The 16,065-nt window shown below is 37.0% G+C and overlaps 1 protein-coding gene across 1 annotated transcript; it reads right to left on the bottom strand.

Moving 5' to 3' along the window:
- Window positions 1–563: 563 nt before the first annotated feature.
- Window positions 564–10,289, bottom strand: smarcad1a (SWI/SNF-related, matrix-associated actin-dependent regulator of chromatin, subfamily a, containing DEAD/H box 1 a). Its single transcript, XM_053504229.1, has 23 exons — window positions 9,897–10,289; window positions 9,616–9,715; window positions 7,958–8,087; window positions 7,141–7,207; window positions 6,940–7,016; window positions 6,741–6,851; window positions 6,582–6,663; window positions 5,860–6,323; window positions 5,351–5,541; window positions 4,769–4,859; window positions 4,393–4,492; window positions 4,018–4,077; window positions 3,786–3,861; window positions 3,545–3,680; window positions 3,268–3,399; window positions 2,777–2,872; window positions 2,572–2,689; window positions 2,325–2,440; window positions 1,896–2,084; window positions 1,679–1,797; window positions 1,387–1,569; window positions 1,064–1,170; window positions 564–956 (listed from the first exon to the last, which is right to left on the bottom strand). Exons 1-23 carry the CDS (start codon window positions 10,033–10,035, stop codon window positions 895–897), a joined length of 2,946 nt encoding a protein of 981 aa, XP_053360204.1. The 5' UTR covers window positions 10,036–10,289; the 3' UTR covers window positions 564–894.
- Window positions 10,290–16,065: the final 5,776 nt, after the last annotated feature.

Consider the following 16,065-nt stretch of genomic DNA (forward strand, 5'->3'; position numbering starts at 1 on the left):
CTCGTCTGTTCCAACCACAGTATTTAGCATCACCAGTATACTAATCACCAGCTGGTTTATCTACACCCGTTTCTTACTGGCTCATGACTCAAGTTTAAAAATTATTTTTATGCTTGGATTAGTCATAAGCCACTGTGTGGAAGATGGGAAACTATTCAATACTACATTCGAAAATACAAGAAAGTCTGACTATTTGATAGCAAAATATGAAGAAATGAGGCGGCTTTTTGCCCAGTACTGTATTTACTGAAGCACATAACCACACTTGGAAAAGTGCAAAATCTGGAGAATTGCTGAAAAGATGGCTTGAAATGGAAATTGAGGAAACGGTCAACAGTGTACATCCATTCCTATCCTTATTGATCCATACAGTCCATCTTGACTGAGCAAGTAGGCCAGAAAATAGGCTTATGTACAAATGCAAAATTCCAGTTGTACAAATGCACATTGAGACTATCAATGCTATATGTACGCACACAGTATAGCACTACAGTTATCCTACTTCATATGTTTAGACTTGGTTCTTAATTTAAAAATAATAAAAGTAGCTAAATAGATATAAAAAAAAAACTGTCTTTATTTGACAGGCACATATACAACATAATACAAGACACATTTAAAAAAAATAAAAATTACATTAAAGTTAGGAAAACAACACAGATCAAAAAAGTAAATTCAACCAGGGTTAAGATGAAGGTAGTGCTAGACTTTCAACCCGAGACAAAATGAGGATATGACAGAACAGGACCCAAATAAACACCAGCAGTAAAGTATAAAGTGGCTAGTTTTCAGTCAAATGACACAGATACCTGTTACTGCCTACATATGACTAGCAAGTGCACAATCATGGATACTGGTGAGAAAATTGTAGGCAGTGTTTGTACTGTTTTTACATCACAGGCCCAGTGATGCTTTCAGCAGTTCAGCCACATCCTCGGACATGGAGCCCTCTTCACCTAAAAGGGGAAAAAATATAATATATTATTATTATTATTATTTTTTTTTACATACTTAAACAAGTGTTAAAAGGCTGTTTAGAGTATTGTTCAAGACATGTGCTCACCCTCATCAGTAGTCATGTCTTGTTCAAGTTTGAGTTTCTCCTGCCCGACACGCAGCATGCAGGCCTCGATTGAATCTTTACTAATCAGTTTTACAACCTGCACACTCCTGGTAACACAACATTGCATCATCAATAAAAAGTAATCTTAACATTCCTGATATATTTTTGCATCAACCATGAAAAAACCTTTACAAGCTAATTGTTAAAGTTTGCGTAAGTGAAAAAAAAAAAATGTTTCTTGTGCATCTCGATCAACCTCAAGCAAGCATGCGTGTCTAAAAACATTATTAGTTATTTTATATTCATGTTGATACTTCACAAACCTGCTCTGCCCCATTCGATGGCAGCGGTCCTCTGCTTGCTTATCGTTGAAAGGATTGCAGTCAATATCATGAAGAATCACTACATTAGCAGAGGCAAGGTTGATCCCCTGGCCGCCCGCACGAGTTGACAGAAGGAAGACAAATATTTCAGGGTCTGTGTTGTATTTGTCTATGAGTCCAATTCTGAACAAAAAACAAACAAAAACAAAACCCCCACAAGTCAAAAATGACATTGCAAATAAAAAGAATAAAACCACCATATTAAAGCATGCCGAGCAACATGCATGCTAACCTTTCTGCCATAGGTGTGGAGCCGTCCAGTCGAACATACTGGTGACCAAGGTGTTTAAGTAAAATCTCCACAATGTCCAGCATCATGGTGAACTGGCTAAAGAGCACTACTCTGTCACCCTGAGCAAAACATGTAAGAATTAGATTCAACAGTTCAACTAAAATGGTCTGCAAATCAGGAAGAGAACTTGCATTGAAATTTCTTCAATCGTTATTACCTTCTCTTTGAATGTGCCTAATAACTTGGTAAGCAAAGAAAACTTTCCAGAATCTAGAAGGAGCTCTTTTTCCAGCTGAAACCTGGAGATGGAGCTGTATTCTTTGCAAAGGTTATGCAGCTCAAAGTCGGACATCACCTCCATGTCTTCTTGGATCAGTGCAGGGTCCGCATCAAAATGTGTTGGTTCCTGGAAAACATCAGGATTAAAAAAAAATTAACAGCAATGTGAGAAATAAAATAAGCTGAATTTATATTTTCTTAAGCCTGAAAAAGCTGAGAATTATGCTACGATTAATTTAGACAGCAAGATACAAAAATGAAGAAAATGAAATATTTGTTTTAAATGGATAACTTAAATTCATCAAATATGCTTCACAATCAGCATAGTATTGCGCTATTTATTTTAACGCAGTAACCAGGTGCTGACCTTCAGCATGGCTCGGCTCATGGCTGCAAGCTTCTCTGTTGTATAGTACTGCCGGTGCAACAGAGGATGATTGGCCATCTTTCTTAGCTGCATCATCACATTACTGAGCTCCCGCTCTGAAAACACACAGAATTTGTAGTCTCTGGAACGGTCACCTAATACATTAAATACAACTTTATGACACATAAATCAGTACTTTGTGTTTTAACGTTTATATAAAACATACACACTTAATTTAAACACATACTCTCTTTATTAACAGTGTTCTTTAGTCTACTAAAGAGACGGTCATAGAGCTGCTGCTGAGCTTCACTCATGGGACACATTTCAATCTTCTCCACCTTAGGCGGTAGTTGTTTCAGTACCTGCAGAACAACATCACTACTTAAATGACGAAATACTTTAAGGATTGGCAACAGTTTATTATTCTTAACTCAGTTTTGAGCGGTTACCTCACTCTTGACTCGTCTCAGAATAAAGGGCTTCATGATGAGCTTGGCTTGCGCGATTCTCTCTTTATGAAAACTACTTTCCTCTTCTGATGATTTCTAACAGGCAATGGTATTATGTTAGTGTCCATGATTTACATGACAACTACATAATTATTCATACAATAAAGCAGATTAACACCCTTATAAAAGCGCCCCCCCCCAAAAAAAAAAAAAAAAACACAAATTTGTGTTTACTGCATTAGCTGTCCCTCTTTTGAAATCAACTAAATGACTCAGCAGTTTTCAGATCCTCATTGTTGCAACAAACAATGTGCCGAGTTGATTTAAAATACCCACTCCCATTAACAATTATATACTCTATGCCATTCACATGGAGAAAACATCATACCCCACTAGACAGATGACTGATTCTCTTTTTTTTTTGCGTGATTGCTAAACCTTTAAACTTTGGGGAAAAACCCACAACCTCCCACCTCTCCCACTTGCCCTACCGTGGAGAACATTTTGGAAATCTGTGAAGTGCTGCTGGAGAACATGGAGGGCATAATAAAGTTGAGCAGGGATATGAGTTCAAGCAAGTTGTTTTGTAAAGGTGTTCCAGTGAGCAACAACCTCTGTTCAGCCTAGAGAGAATACAGAAAATAAAAAGGACAGAATGATACGTCTCCATATAATATATAAAAAAAATAATTATTAAGATTAAAAAAAAAAAAAAAACGTTTTAAACAAGTCTCATCAATTCATTATGCAATATCTAACGGCACTAACATTTATGGCCATGAGATGGCGGTAGCGGAGCGAGTTCATGTTCTTCAACATGTGGCCCTCATCAAACACCGCATACTGCAACTTCAATTTGCGGAAAAGACTGCGATCATTTTCATTGCCTATTGTTAAGTTATATCTGCAGAGATACAAAAAAAAAAAAAAAAAAAAAAGACAATTTGGCTTTGAACAATTAAACTGGTATCTAATCAAAATATGATCACAATTTAATGTCTCAACTTACGTAGACACGATAACATTGAATTCTACTTGGTTGTTGAGAATTTCATGGCGAAGGTATTTGCGGTCCTCTACAGAGCCTGCATTAAAGAAAAAAAAAAGTGAGATGTTACCACTGATATTAAACACCATTGTGAAACACAATATACCAATATGCTGTATAAGGTGTGTCTAATTTTAATAGCAAACAAACATTCCTAAGGCATAAGAATAGAGAATTATAGTTATTTACTCACCATAATAAACAATGACCTTCAGACTGGGACACCACAGCTCTAGTTCTCTTACCCAGTTATCTGCAGAGAAAATGTTTATAGACATAAAAACCTTTTGAAATATCACATGAGGCCATAAGCCGTAACAGTTCGCAAACACAACCCATTACACAAGAAACATTGTTGACTTATAAGAAAAGGTTTATTTGCATAAATGTTAGAGATTAGTAGTTATTTTTACTTCTCTACATTATACAATTAGAATTATAAAATGGTACTTTATACACTAGATTTCTGCATAGTGTTACATTACATAACAGTGCGGTGGAGTATTCAAAGTAAAAATATCCACAAATCATTTGCATATTAACAATGCAAAAATATCAACAATCTTACCGACAGTTGATGAGGGTACAGTGATGAGATGAGGGCCCTTAATGCCCTTCTGATAAAGATAAGCCAAAAAGGAAATTGCCTGAATTGTCTTTCCTAGACCCTGAGGGACAAAGGGGGGGGACGTTATACAGGGCTATTACATCATTCCTTAAACAACTGAGGCATATGATACTAGAGAATAAAAAAAAAAAAATAAAAAAAAGAATCAAAGCTTGTAGACTTGTACAATACAGTTAACTGAAGTAAAAAGAATGCAACCTTTATTCCATTGGTCAGAACAAGTTCACACTTTATTAATTTGCCAACTAAACATTTCATAGACTTGAATAACGTTCATTCTTGCATGAAATTATAAAGCACACACAATCTAATTTACCATTTCATCAGCCAGGATTCCACTGAGATTGTGCTGATGTAAGAGAATAAGCCACTTTAAGCCTATCAGCTGGTATGGCTGTAATTTCAACCTGCACAAACAAGAAACTGATAATTATTCAAACAGCTTAAAGACTTCATACTGCACTGGTCAATAATGCTTCTGCAGTAAACCTATTATTGTTAGAAACTAAGCTGCACCACATAATGTAGCCGTTTTTCTTCTTCGATTTATTTATTTATTACTTTTTAAATAGCATTTACCATTATGGTCAAGCTTGAAATTAAGAATTCATTAGAACAGTTAAAATTACGCACCCTATGCATGAACTTTACGAATAGTGATTAAGTCTGTATTCATGTTTGGGGTTTGAAAACCAAAGTGCAAACAAATATTTACATCTCACTATCCAAGCTATAAATACAGTGCACAGGTTTAAATTCTGAATTCTATGCATGCTTCTTGCACAAATCCTGCAAATCACATTTTAGTATTAATTAGGAACTTCTGACAACTTCATTCATAGAGAATACAAAATTTAAAATTATTTTTACAAGGGGTAAATAGTAAACACAAGCTCACTTGCTGTTGAGGGTGGTCGGCTGTTTCATTCCGCCCAAGCCTATAACCCCAGTAATGTCTTTGGTCATTTTCTTGGCTATGCTCTCACACTTGTTCATGAGTTGCTTCACTACTTGCCTTTCCTTTAGCACATTCTTACAGCCATGTACCAAATCCATAGACAAGCCATTATCCTTATGGAACTGCTCATTCTGGGAGGGGAAGAGAAAGGGGGATAAAAAATTAGAAAAAAGGTTACACAAGCAATGATTGACAGTCACTTGCATACAGTTAAGCATTTACTTATAAACTTCTAAATACAGTATATTTGCCCTGTCTCCCATATAGAAAACAATGCAGAGTGTTGGACCTATACTTGAAACAGCACTACAAAATCTAAAAAGTAAATGTGGTCATTTAGAACATTGAGTAACAAATGTTAAGTTTTGGGGGTGGGGAGGGGTAAATCAGACAACACAATCTCATAGCTACTCGTAGAAGTGGATCTTACAGTATTAAAAAACCCTTACCACATCTTTCCATGTGTTAAATGGTCTCAGCGAAATAATCTTCTGGGCTTTTTTCAATGAGCATCCAGATATCAAACTTAGTTCATCCACTGAAGACTCCTGAAAAAAGTTCAATATCTGCTCCTGGACCCTGGAATCAAAGCTATTATCCTCACCTTCCACGTCAAATTCATCAGACTCATCCTCAACCTCACTGTCAGGTTCTGAGTTATCCGATTCTTCCTTGTGTTCTGGTTTTAACCTTTCAGCTTTTAATTTCTCAGGCTTACGGCTACTTGTTTTGCCTTGTCTTGAGGTTGAACTATTAGATGGGGACTTTGCTCTTGAAGGAGATTTACTTGATACTGGTGTTAACCATCTTGCCAGATTAGAGGAGGTTGGCTTTTCCTTCCCATCACCACTGCTTACTTGGCTGCTCTTTGAAGGTTTTGGCATCACCTTTTCATTCTCTTCAGGGATAGAGTCTACGGGGTTAAAGAAAAAAAAAAGATTTTTCACACACAAAATGCTCAAACCATGATAAGATCAGAATTGTACCCAAAGAACTTGCATTCTAAGGCGGTAACAATATGACATAGTAAATATGACATTGCTCTACACAAAGCTCTCAATTCTCAAAATATGTACTGCATTAGTCATTATGCATTGAATCAGACTTGTAAGTTTTTGTACTATAACTCTTGCAAGCCAAAATTTTGCAATGTTTTTTTTTTTTATCTTACCTGATTCTGATGAAAACAAGAGCAATGATCCCAAGGCGTTTTCAAAATCCCACTCATGCTCTCTTAGAATGTCTCTCAGTACCTGTAAAACACCACTCATCACACACAGCTCCTGCAGAAGACTTTTCCACTGCCTTCTGAAGCACAATTTTAACCCACCACTTTTTCCATTTTTGGAAACTTCTTTTTGAGTTTTTGCACCAAGATATCTCTCTTTTCTCTGCTTGGCTTTTGGGTCTCCTCTTCAGACCCTGGTTCAATATCCGGCTCCTAGATAAACGTACAAAAATATCAGCAAATTACAATTATTTGTTTAAAAAGAATTAATTTTTGGACAAACAATTTAAACAAGGCTTACCTCGGTTTTCCTGCGCTTCTTTGGCTGCATCTCAGCATCATCACTGTGTGCTGCTCTGCCTTTTGTCTTAGATGAATCTGTCATATCAGTAACACAAGGCATAATTACACCTTTACAGTATTATAATTATATCTGTAGAAATAGATTTGTATAGACCTGGTTGATATAAATTCTGGTTCAAGTAATATATAAAGCCTATACCCTTTTCTTTGTAGGCCACCAAGCAATATGCTATGGCTCCCTCCAGTGTGCTGGTACTCTCAATCACCTGTTTAAGCCCACACAAGGTTTCACAAACATTAATATTCAGGTCACTGATTTTTATTTTTTTTTCTGGTGCACGACAAAGTATACATTTTCAAAGTATGACTACAAACATTACCAAATCTAGACAGAAAGTGCCCATTATTCATGCAACAGCACTGCTCAAAAAGAAGTTTTGGCTGTAACATTAGCGATTTATTTAAACATTTATTTTTATTGTTTTTATAGCATAGGGCCTGAATGGCAGAAGTGCCACAAGCTAATACACAATCTTTTTAAAAAGTGTTGGGTTTTGAGTCAAACAATTGATTGTGATAATTTATTGTTAGGACTTCATGGAAGGAATCTTTGTAACTCATGATGCTTTTGTGAGAAATAGGTTGGTGAAGAAACGATTTTAATTGTGGCTTTAACATAAGAACAAGAACTAACTTGGGTCTCGGATTGCACAATATTAAATTTAACTAAATTATTAAAAATTATTAAAAATCCTTACTTAACTAGAACACTTTCCAACCATTTGTGTGGGTGGACCCACCTAAACAGATGCAGAATGAAATTCATTACTGTTCGTTCAAAAGCCAGAACGAAGAATGCTATTTTACAAAAATAATGCACACCTTCTCCAAGTGGTCTTTGTGTAAACCTTCAGTCACATAACTAAATTAGGTGGTTTCAAGTGCAATACCATAATCCAAAGTTCTACAAAACTTCTTTCTTCAAAAAACTGAGTTAGCAACAAAAATGCAGTTACCTCCTGCAATTCACTTCTGCTCCTCTGAGGAAACATTTCCAAAAGCTTGGTCAGTTTATCTTCCATCTCAAGATTTGTCTGCTTTTCACATACCGTGGCCTTCCTTGCCGATGCTTGCGTTGTAGGGACCCTGAATGGAAAGTTAATTTTACTCACTTTGAAAATAGTGTGGCACAATTGATCGAACAAATATAAAACTGCAATATGGTCCTGTGCAGTTATTTAATCTCAAAAGGTTGCAATTTATTACAGGTAACAAAGGCATAGTTAGAAAAGCTATGTAAAGTTCTTATAATATTGAGTTGATGGATAAATATTGACAAAGATCCTCGTACTGATATCATCTGTCCAATTATTTGCTGTTAGCCTAAAAAAAAAAATGCTAGAACACTAAGTAGTTTCATCACAGTTTAAAATCACAATGTGTTAAAATAATCACAATGTATGTTTTGATCAAATAGTGTAGCCCTGCTTTGAAACAAAATGAAAACTTTTTTTTTATTTTAGACATGCGCTGTAAAAACATATACTATATTAACCTAAGGACTTCTGCGCCATGTGAAATTATTTAATACTAGTCATTGCTAAATTATGTAACGTGAAATAAAGACAGGACTGTTTTTTTATTAGTGGTTCAAATACAAAACGAATCAAGTTTATAATGTCAATCCAATCCAAAACAAGTTACAGTGACTAACTCAAATTACGTACAAGGTGAATTCAGCTGTCTGCATAGAGCAATTCTTTAGGTAATAATAGGAGACAAGCAACTGCCTATATTAATAATATCAATCATAATATAACATAATATAATATCATAATCAATTTATCCTGCTGTTTTATATACAATATAAACCTAAAGCCACTTCAGGATAAGTCAAACACCAAAAGATCCTGTAAAACATATCAAACCCAAATTGCATAATATGCAATGTGCATGGGGGCTGATTTGGGCACACCAAAATTATTGTGTTGTAATAAATTTTGTAATTTGTAAAATGTTTTAATCTCCACACACAATGCTCAAGCAAACTAAAACACACATGCAACTGATAATGAAGGTCTTACATTAGTTAGTATTTTAAACAAATAATCGTCACGTTTGATTTATCACACTGTAGCTTACATCCTCTTGTTGACAACACATGTAAATCAGTGTAGCATGACAGATTAGCTCATCTTGCCCTCGTACAGGCCTCACCATCAGAGAACACAATCTCTGGGACAGATGTCATAAAATAATTGTAAGGGGACCATTTATTGATCAACTGGATAGTTGGATATATGCGTATATGGATATTCCGTCTATGTGCCACTAGGCACATCAGGCAGGAGATATACATCCAGTGTTTCTGTGGCAGTTATTTACAGGGTGGGGTTGCAAGCTCGCCTGGTTGTACGTGAGCACTTGGGGAGAAGGACCTTGCTCAAGGGTCCAAAAGATTGACAGCGGTTATGACCATCAGATAGTTACTGCCCAGTTGAGTGGCAAAGGGTTTAAGGTTGTGTGTTCCTAATCATACGGTTAGAGGTTTACTCCACAACAACTATTTCTTCTAAATAACATCATAGGAGTACAATTTGTACAGGCTTGTTTGTTGTTACATGCTCTTATTGATAACACAAGTAAATCAGTGCATGATGGCAGATTAGCTCACCTTGCTCTTTTACAGGCCTCATCATCAGACGACACATCCTCCAGTGCATGGCGGGGGATTTTTCCTCTTCCTCGTCTGCCGTCCGGTTTCACTCGGCGTTCTGCAGATGCAGACAAAAATAAAGATTTATATTCCATTAAAGTCTGCTTTAATATCACAACAATCATTATTAGAACAGTAGCTGCTAGATGCTAACAGTAAGATGCACAGCTAACTGTGAGTGAGGTGTGTGTGTGTGTTGTCTGTGTGCTAGCTCCAGTAGCATCATTTTGCTCCCTCACCCGGGTAATTCTCCTTCTCCGAGCTGCAGTCATTCACCAGTCTGTACCGCTCTTGTTTGGGTGAACTGACCGACGGCAAGACGTGTTCTGTCGTCTTCTCCTTCTGATAACGAAACCTTTCAAGGTTGAACAAACTCATGTCCGTCCTCGGGAGCTCGACAGCAGGGAGGCTTCTGAAGAGATTTAGCCGGATATAAACAACGCCACCCTGACTAGAATAGGTAATAGTAAAACACTTCAGGGTTTCTACTAAAATACACAGTCTGTCACTAGTGACTAAAGCATGTCATAAAAACACGAGTGGCTAAAGTGAATTCTAACCAAGCCACAACAGTCTGCAGACGTTTAAGACAGACCGAGCAAGAAAGAAAAAAAAAATACCCGGCTGCATTAGTATACTTATTTCCCGCCACTAGTAGGCCTGCGTCATTTCCTCATAGGGTCTCACGAGCCAATAGAAACAACGACCTCAGTCAGAGCCTGATTCCAGATCAGGAGCAAATTATACAGCGTTATACAACAGTCAGTTCCGGTCCATTTACTTATTTAAGTCTTATGTCTGTAAAAAAAAATATATAAATAATTATAATAATAATATGCATCCGAACTTGAGTAATATCCAATTGTTAATCTATAGGGTTTAATATAATTTTGGACCATTTGCAGCTATAACAGCTTTAGCTCTTTCCACAAGATTTAAGAGTGTGTTTATGAGCATTTTTGACCATTCTTCCAGAAGCGGATTTGTGAGGTCAGACACTGATGTTGGCCAAAAATGCCTGGCTCACATTCTCCGCACTCATTCATCCTAAAGGTGTTCTATTGGGTGCAGGCCAGTCAAGTTCTTCCACACCATGTCATTGAGCTGCATCTCTTTTGTCAAAATGACACTAACCTTTCCAGCCGTATACCCAGCAAGTCAGCAAATTTTGGCATCAACATATGGGTGGCATATAATGCACAATCCAACTATGGGTGGACAGAGACAGTTCTGACCTCTATGAGCCCTAAGCAAAATCTGTGTATAAGGGCCCTCCTACCTGACCTGTGAACCAGTGGCGGCCGGCCCATAGGGGGCGCTGGGGCACCGCCCTCCCTGATAAGAGGGGCTAAAAATGTAAAATATATTTTTTACAAATTAAGTTTTTAAATTCGGTTTACCCACCAGTATGTGCCTACATGCGATATGAATAACATATACAACATTTCCCACCTAGTGACATTCATTCACCAGTGAATTTCCACAGACAGACTTGTATCGTTTCTGTCATGGGGCGCTGAGAAAAAGCGCCCCTGAGTGCAGCCAAATAGCCAGTCATGTAGCTGTTGCTAGGGTAAATTAATAAATATGCGGCCAATCAGGTTCTCAGAATTTTATGGTCTTGGGGCGCTGAAAATTCTGCCCCAAGCCGCAGAAAATACCGCGAGATTTAAGTTTTTTTTCTTTTGAGGCGCGGCCAATCAGAGAGAGGCGCGGTCAATCAGAGTAATAATGGCGAACTTAACGAGCGAAGAGCAGTTTCCACCAAATTCGGTGAGATCCTTATTAATATACCCGTTTTAGACTGTTGTGTTAAATTGCATTTTTAAAACTGTTTTTCTTTGTGTGGACCACTTTGAGATGCAACTTTGCTTAAAGGTGATCCAGCTGATCATACCCTTTGATGTTGATTATTGTATTTGATACTCCCTTAAGCATGCATGGCGTATTATACAATGGAAATTTGTTCATTTACTTTATCTGTGAAACTGGTGATTTTGAGGAGGAGATTAAATCATTACTGTTAATTGTAATCATCGTCTGACTGTTGATTTTAATTCTTATATTGGACTAAGCAAAGAAATATTTTGTCACATCAGCCCCACCAGGAAAAATTTTCACCAGCCGCCACTGCTGTGAACCATATAAATCCTTTGTCATTTCCACAAAATCACACAGACACAGAAGCACATCCAGTACTATCTACAATTGTAAATACGTTTTATTATTATTATTTTTTTAATTAGGCTGCATATAAGTACATTACAATAGGTCTTGGTCATTATAAATTGTCAATACAATGTAAGTAATCGGAGGGAAATTCTATAACACTTGTGCAAAAATGTTTTCCGAAGTTCAGCTGCAACTCATATGAAGCTTCTGCAGTTGGTATCTTTAAGTTCTCGTGAATTTACTACTAAATTAACAATTTTCTTTTCCCAGAGCTAACTATATGGGTTACCATTAGTCATATGGGAAAAGAAGAATAAAATATGTACTATTTTTGTGTAAAAAAAGATTTTCATAAAATTTTATTTATCCCATTTTCTGTCATTTATTCATATTCAATTCCCACCCATCGCGTTAGTGCACTCCCGTATCAGTGACAGCTATTACCATGGTACCACAGGCTAATAGCTACTGTACATTGATGTAGGTGTTTAAGTGTGCCATCCCTCTCTCCGGAGAGAAAGCATGGCCAGTCTGCTCTCTCTAGGCTCCCAGCTACAGATGACTGTAGCATCGTGTGGGAATTAAACTTGTGATTGGTTGACAGTGATGGTTGATAGTGGCGATAGTTACCACTGTTTATTAAATTGGTTCCAAAGCCTGATTATTCGCCTCATTTTTACAATTTTGTTACTAAAAAATTCCTCACTACTGTATGTTATTGATGTGGATATTACTGATAAAGCTCTATGTGGTAGTTGATGTGAATGTATGTTTATTTTTGCTATGATTCACTTTAAACCAGACAGGATAGTGATCTGAGATAACTTGGGACTGTGGAAATGTAATCTGTAGGATATTATTAAATCTAGAGTGTGACCTGCTTTATGAGTGGGCCTTATTACACACTGAATTACTCCTACTGCGTCCAGAATAGACGTAAATGCTGTTCTCAGAGGGTCTCGGAGGGTATATTCTCAGAGGATTTTAAGGGGCCCTTGTCACTCAGGTGCCCCTGGAATCGTCCATACTCTTTTCAGCATCCCAGTAAACACCAACACCAATAAAAAAACACCCTATTAAGTGAATAAAAGGTAATTGATGCTGCTGAGCCTCAACAAAAAAGAGTGGAGCTAATTCCATTGAGGCCAGTATTCTTTCAAAAAACTGTCAAAGTGTAAGAAAAAAAAATGCCCCACTGCAGCAGAAGACAAGAGTGGAAAACTTAGAAGTCTATTAGCAGTTTTAGAGGGCAGTTAGTTCCTGTAGTTCAATTGATATCTTACATAAACACTGTATCCAGTGTTTGACAAGTAAAAACTTTTATTTTTTTTACTGTAAAAGTTTTAAAAAGATAAAAGTCACAATTCAAACACATTTGATTTTATTTTGTTAATATACACTGTAGCTAGAGCTAGTGAAAACAGTTAATGTAAAAAATAGTGTACAGGTATAATTTTAATAATAATAATAATAATAATAATAATAATAAATAGAAGAAGCAGAAGAAGAAGAAGAAGAATGCATTTTATATAGGCATCCAAGATCATTGAGTAATAAATAATATTAAAACAAGATTAAATTAAACAATAGATAGTGTCATCACCAAAAACATTCAAAATCGCATGAAGAATTGAGTGCAGCCTTACATTATGTGGTGCTTCTGAATAAATGAGTCTTAAGATGACATTTGAATGTGGTTGGAGAGTCTTTGTTATGATGTTTTTTATTAGAAGAGTGTCGAGTTATCTGGAAATTTGCACATCAGCTTCTGCTTCAAACTCGGGAAAAAAAAACATTAGCCAACAACAGGGGACATAAGAATCAACTCTGGAATCACTTTTCAATTCTTGTGTCTAACAGCTTTGCAGGTTACACAACAATTGTTTAAAGTAGATTCAACTAAGTGGTTGATAACCTTAAATGAAAAACCACAAAAAAATCACTATTTCTGATAAATAACAGTTAAATCACTACTTCTAATAAATAACAGTTAAATAACTACTTCTAATAAATATTAGTTTAATAAAATGTAAACAAATATAGCAAAATTAATTTACTAAGCTCAACACATACTATTCCATAAACCGTTTAGGAAACATATAATACACAACATCAGATTAAATTTTTTGTGAAAGCATGCAAACACTTAAAAAACAATCATAACATAAGTTACTGCTTTTCTCTTGTAATGAGCACTAAGCAATTAAATTAAAGTGATCAGTCCTTTGTAAAGAGCGGTATTATCATTCAGTGTCCCTGAGATGACCAGCAACTGATGCACTTCCCTGTTTCACACGTTACTGACTGCAGTCTCTTACACTAAATCAAGTTTTTATACACAGACCCTATACTGTCACATCATGCCCTAACACTCCCTTTTTGCCCTGACCTAACCCATGACTTGAGTGGAAATCCACCGGCTGTCAGAAACTCTTCAAGTCCATTTATTATCATGGTCAGTTTCTCCTGGTCATTGTGGGATGTGAGGATGTCATCCACGTAGCTATCCTCCTCAGGATCATTTGAAGATATCGAGATCATTTATGCTCAGTCCACTGAATTTTTGGCTACTATTCCAGACCAGTCGTAGCGGAGTGGTTGTTGAGTGGGGGTTTGGTGCCACTAAGTGGCTGACATACCAAACTGGTCCCTTCCTCTTCTCAATTACTTCCTTGGTGAGTTTTATAGCTGCTCCTCTTTTGACCTTATCATGGACCTGAGCTGCATAAATACCTGGCCATTCTGGTGAAAGCACCTTCCACCCCACTTCTGTTGTATGGAAGGGTTGATGGGTCCTGAATCCATGGATACTTTGTATCTCAGTGTAAAAATCTTTTTCAACATAGGTGAGACCCTGTCTTATGATCTCAAGTTCATTCTTTTCTGCTTGAGTCATTTCTTTTCCTCTAGACTGACAGTTACCATAACCGCACCCATCACACTTTGGTTCAGCAGGCTGCCCTGATACTGTCCCACTTCTACCACTTAAGAAAATCCTGGTTACTTGCCAGTGAGCTTTTTGTTTCAGCCACATCACTTTTCCCTCTTTGGATTATCTTGGGGATATTTGGGACTTTTTGAGATTTTTTCATACAAGTCAAGTCAAGTAGGCTTTTATTGTCATTCCAACCATATACTGTACAGTTCAGTGCACAGTAAAACAAAACAATGTTCTTCCAGGACCAAGGTGCTACATACATGCAGCAACATAAATTAACAACACAACATAAATTAACAATACACTTTACCAGAACCAATTAGAGAACTAATTAGCTGACTAGCTGAGATATGACAGATTTATATTCTTAAGTTAACCTAAAACAATCTATCTGTATACAAAAAAGAACAATAGACAACATACAGTGCTACAAAGTGCATGTGCAAATTTGCAAACAAAGAGCTACAGAACAACGTAACATGTCAATGTAACACGTTACAGTACTTTTTTCTTTTTTTTGTGATGAGGTATGAGTTGAGGTATTAGGAAGAGAAACAGTAAATGTTGACATTTCCGAGTAGCAGCTATGATTTAAAAAAATATATGGTGTGCTAATAGCAGTGAAATAAAATACTGTGCAAATATTGCAAAGAGCAGTTTAGGTAGGTAGGTATTTGTGTGTGTGTGTGTGTGTGTGTGTGTGTGTGTGTTTATCAGTCCAGTCCCTTTGTGTTAAGAAGACGGATGGCTTTTGGGTAAAACCTGTTACATAGTCTGGATGTGAGTGCCCGAATGCTTCGGTACCTTTTTCCAGATGGCAGGAGGGTAAAGAGTGAGTGAGAGGGGTGTGTCCAGTCAGCAACAATGCTGGTGGCTTTGCGGATGCAGCGTGTGGTGTACTGTAGACGTCTTCAATAGAGGGAAGAGAGACCCCGGTGATCTTCTCAGCGGTCCTCACTATCCGCTGTAGTGTCTTGCAGTCTTGCGGTAGGGTACTTGAGTGCAGCTGCCCTCATGGACCGAGCAAAATGCATCTCAGACTTATGTGCTGTCATATCCACCTCCTCAAACAGATCTGGGTGTGCTCCACCAAAGGTTTTCCCCAATGGCCTGTCCCATAGGATGAGATCTTCCATTACTTTCATTCTTTGTGTTGCAAGTCTCCCCTCTTGGTGGTTGATAGGGAGTTCAATCTTCTTAGGCCTTTCCAATTCTTTGAGATCTACGTCTGGAAAGAATTTTTTAAGTTGTTTTGAAGTTACCCTTCTGTGGACTCAGGCAATTTCCCTCTAACCCAT

This window comes from Clarias gariepinus, chromosome 9 (assembly GCF_024256425.1).
Source record: "Clarias gariepinus isolate MV-2021 ecotype Netherlands chromosome 9, CGAR_prim_01v2, whole genome shotgun sequence".
NCBI lineage: Eukaryota > Metazoa > Chordata > Actinopteri > Siluriformes > Clariidae > Clarias > Clarias gariepinus.

Coding starts and splice junctions, on each gene's coding strand:
- smarcad1a (XM_053504229.1), bottom strand. CDS start 10,035: ATGAGTTTGTTCAACCTTGAAAGGTTTCGTTATCAGAAGGAGAAGACG. Junction 8,088..9,615: donor GAGGCCTGTAAAAGAGCAAG/GTGAGCTAATCT, acceptor CTTTCCATTCAG/GGTCCCTACAACGCAAGCAT. Junction 2,441..2,571: donor GAACACTGTTAATAAAGAGA/GTATGTGTTTAA, acceptor GTGTGTTTTCAG/AGCGGGAGCTCAGTAATGTG.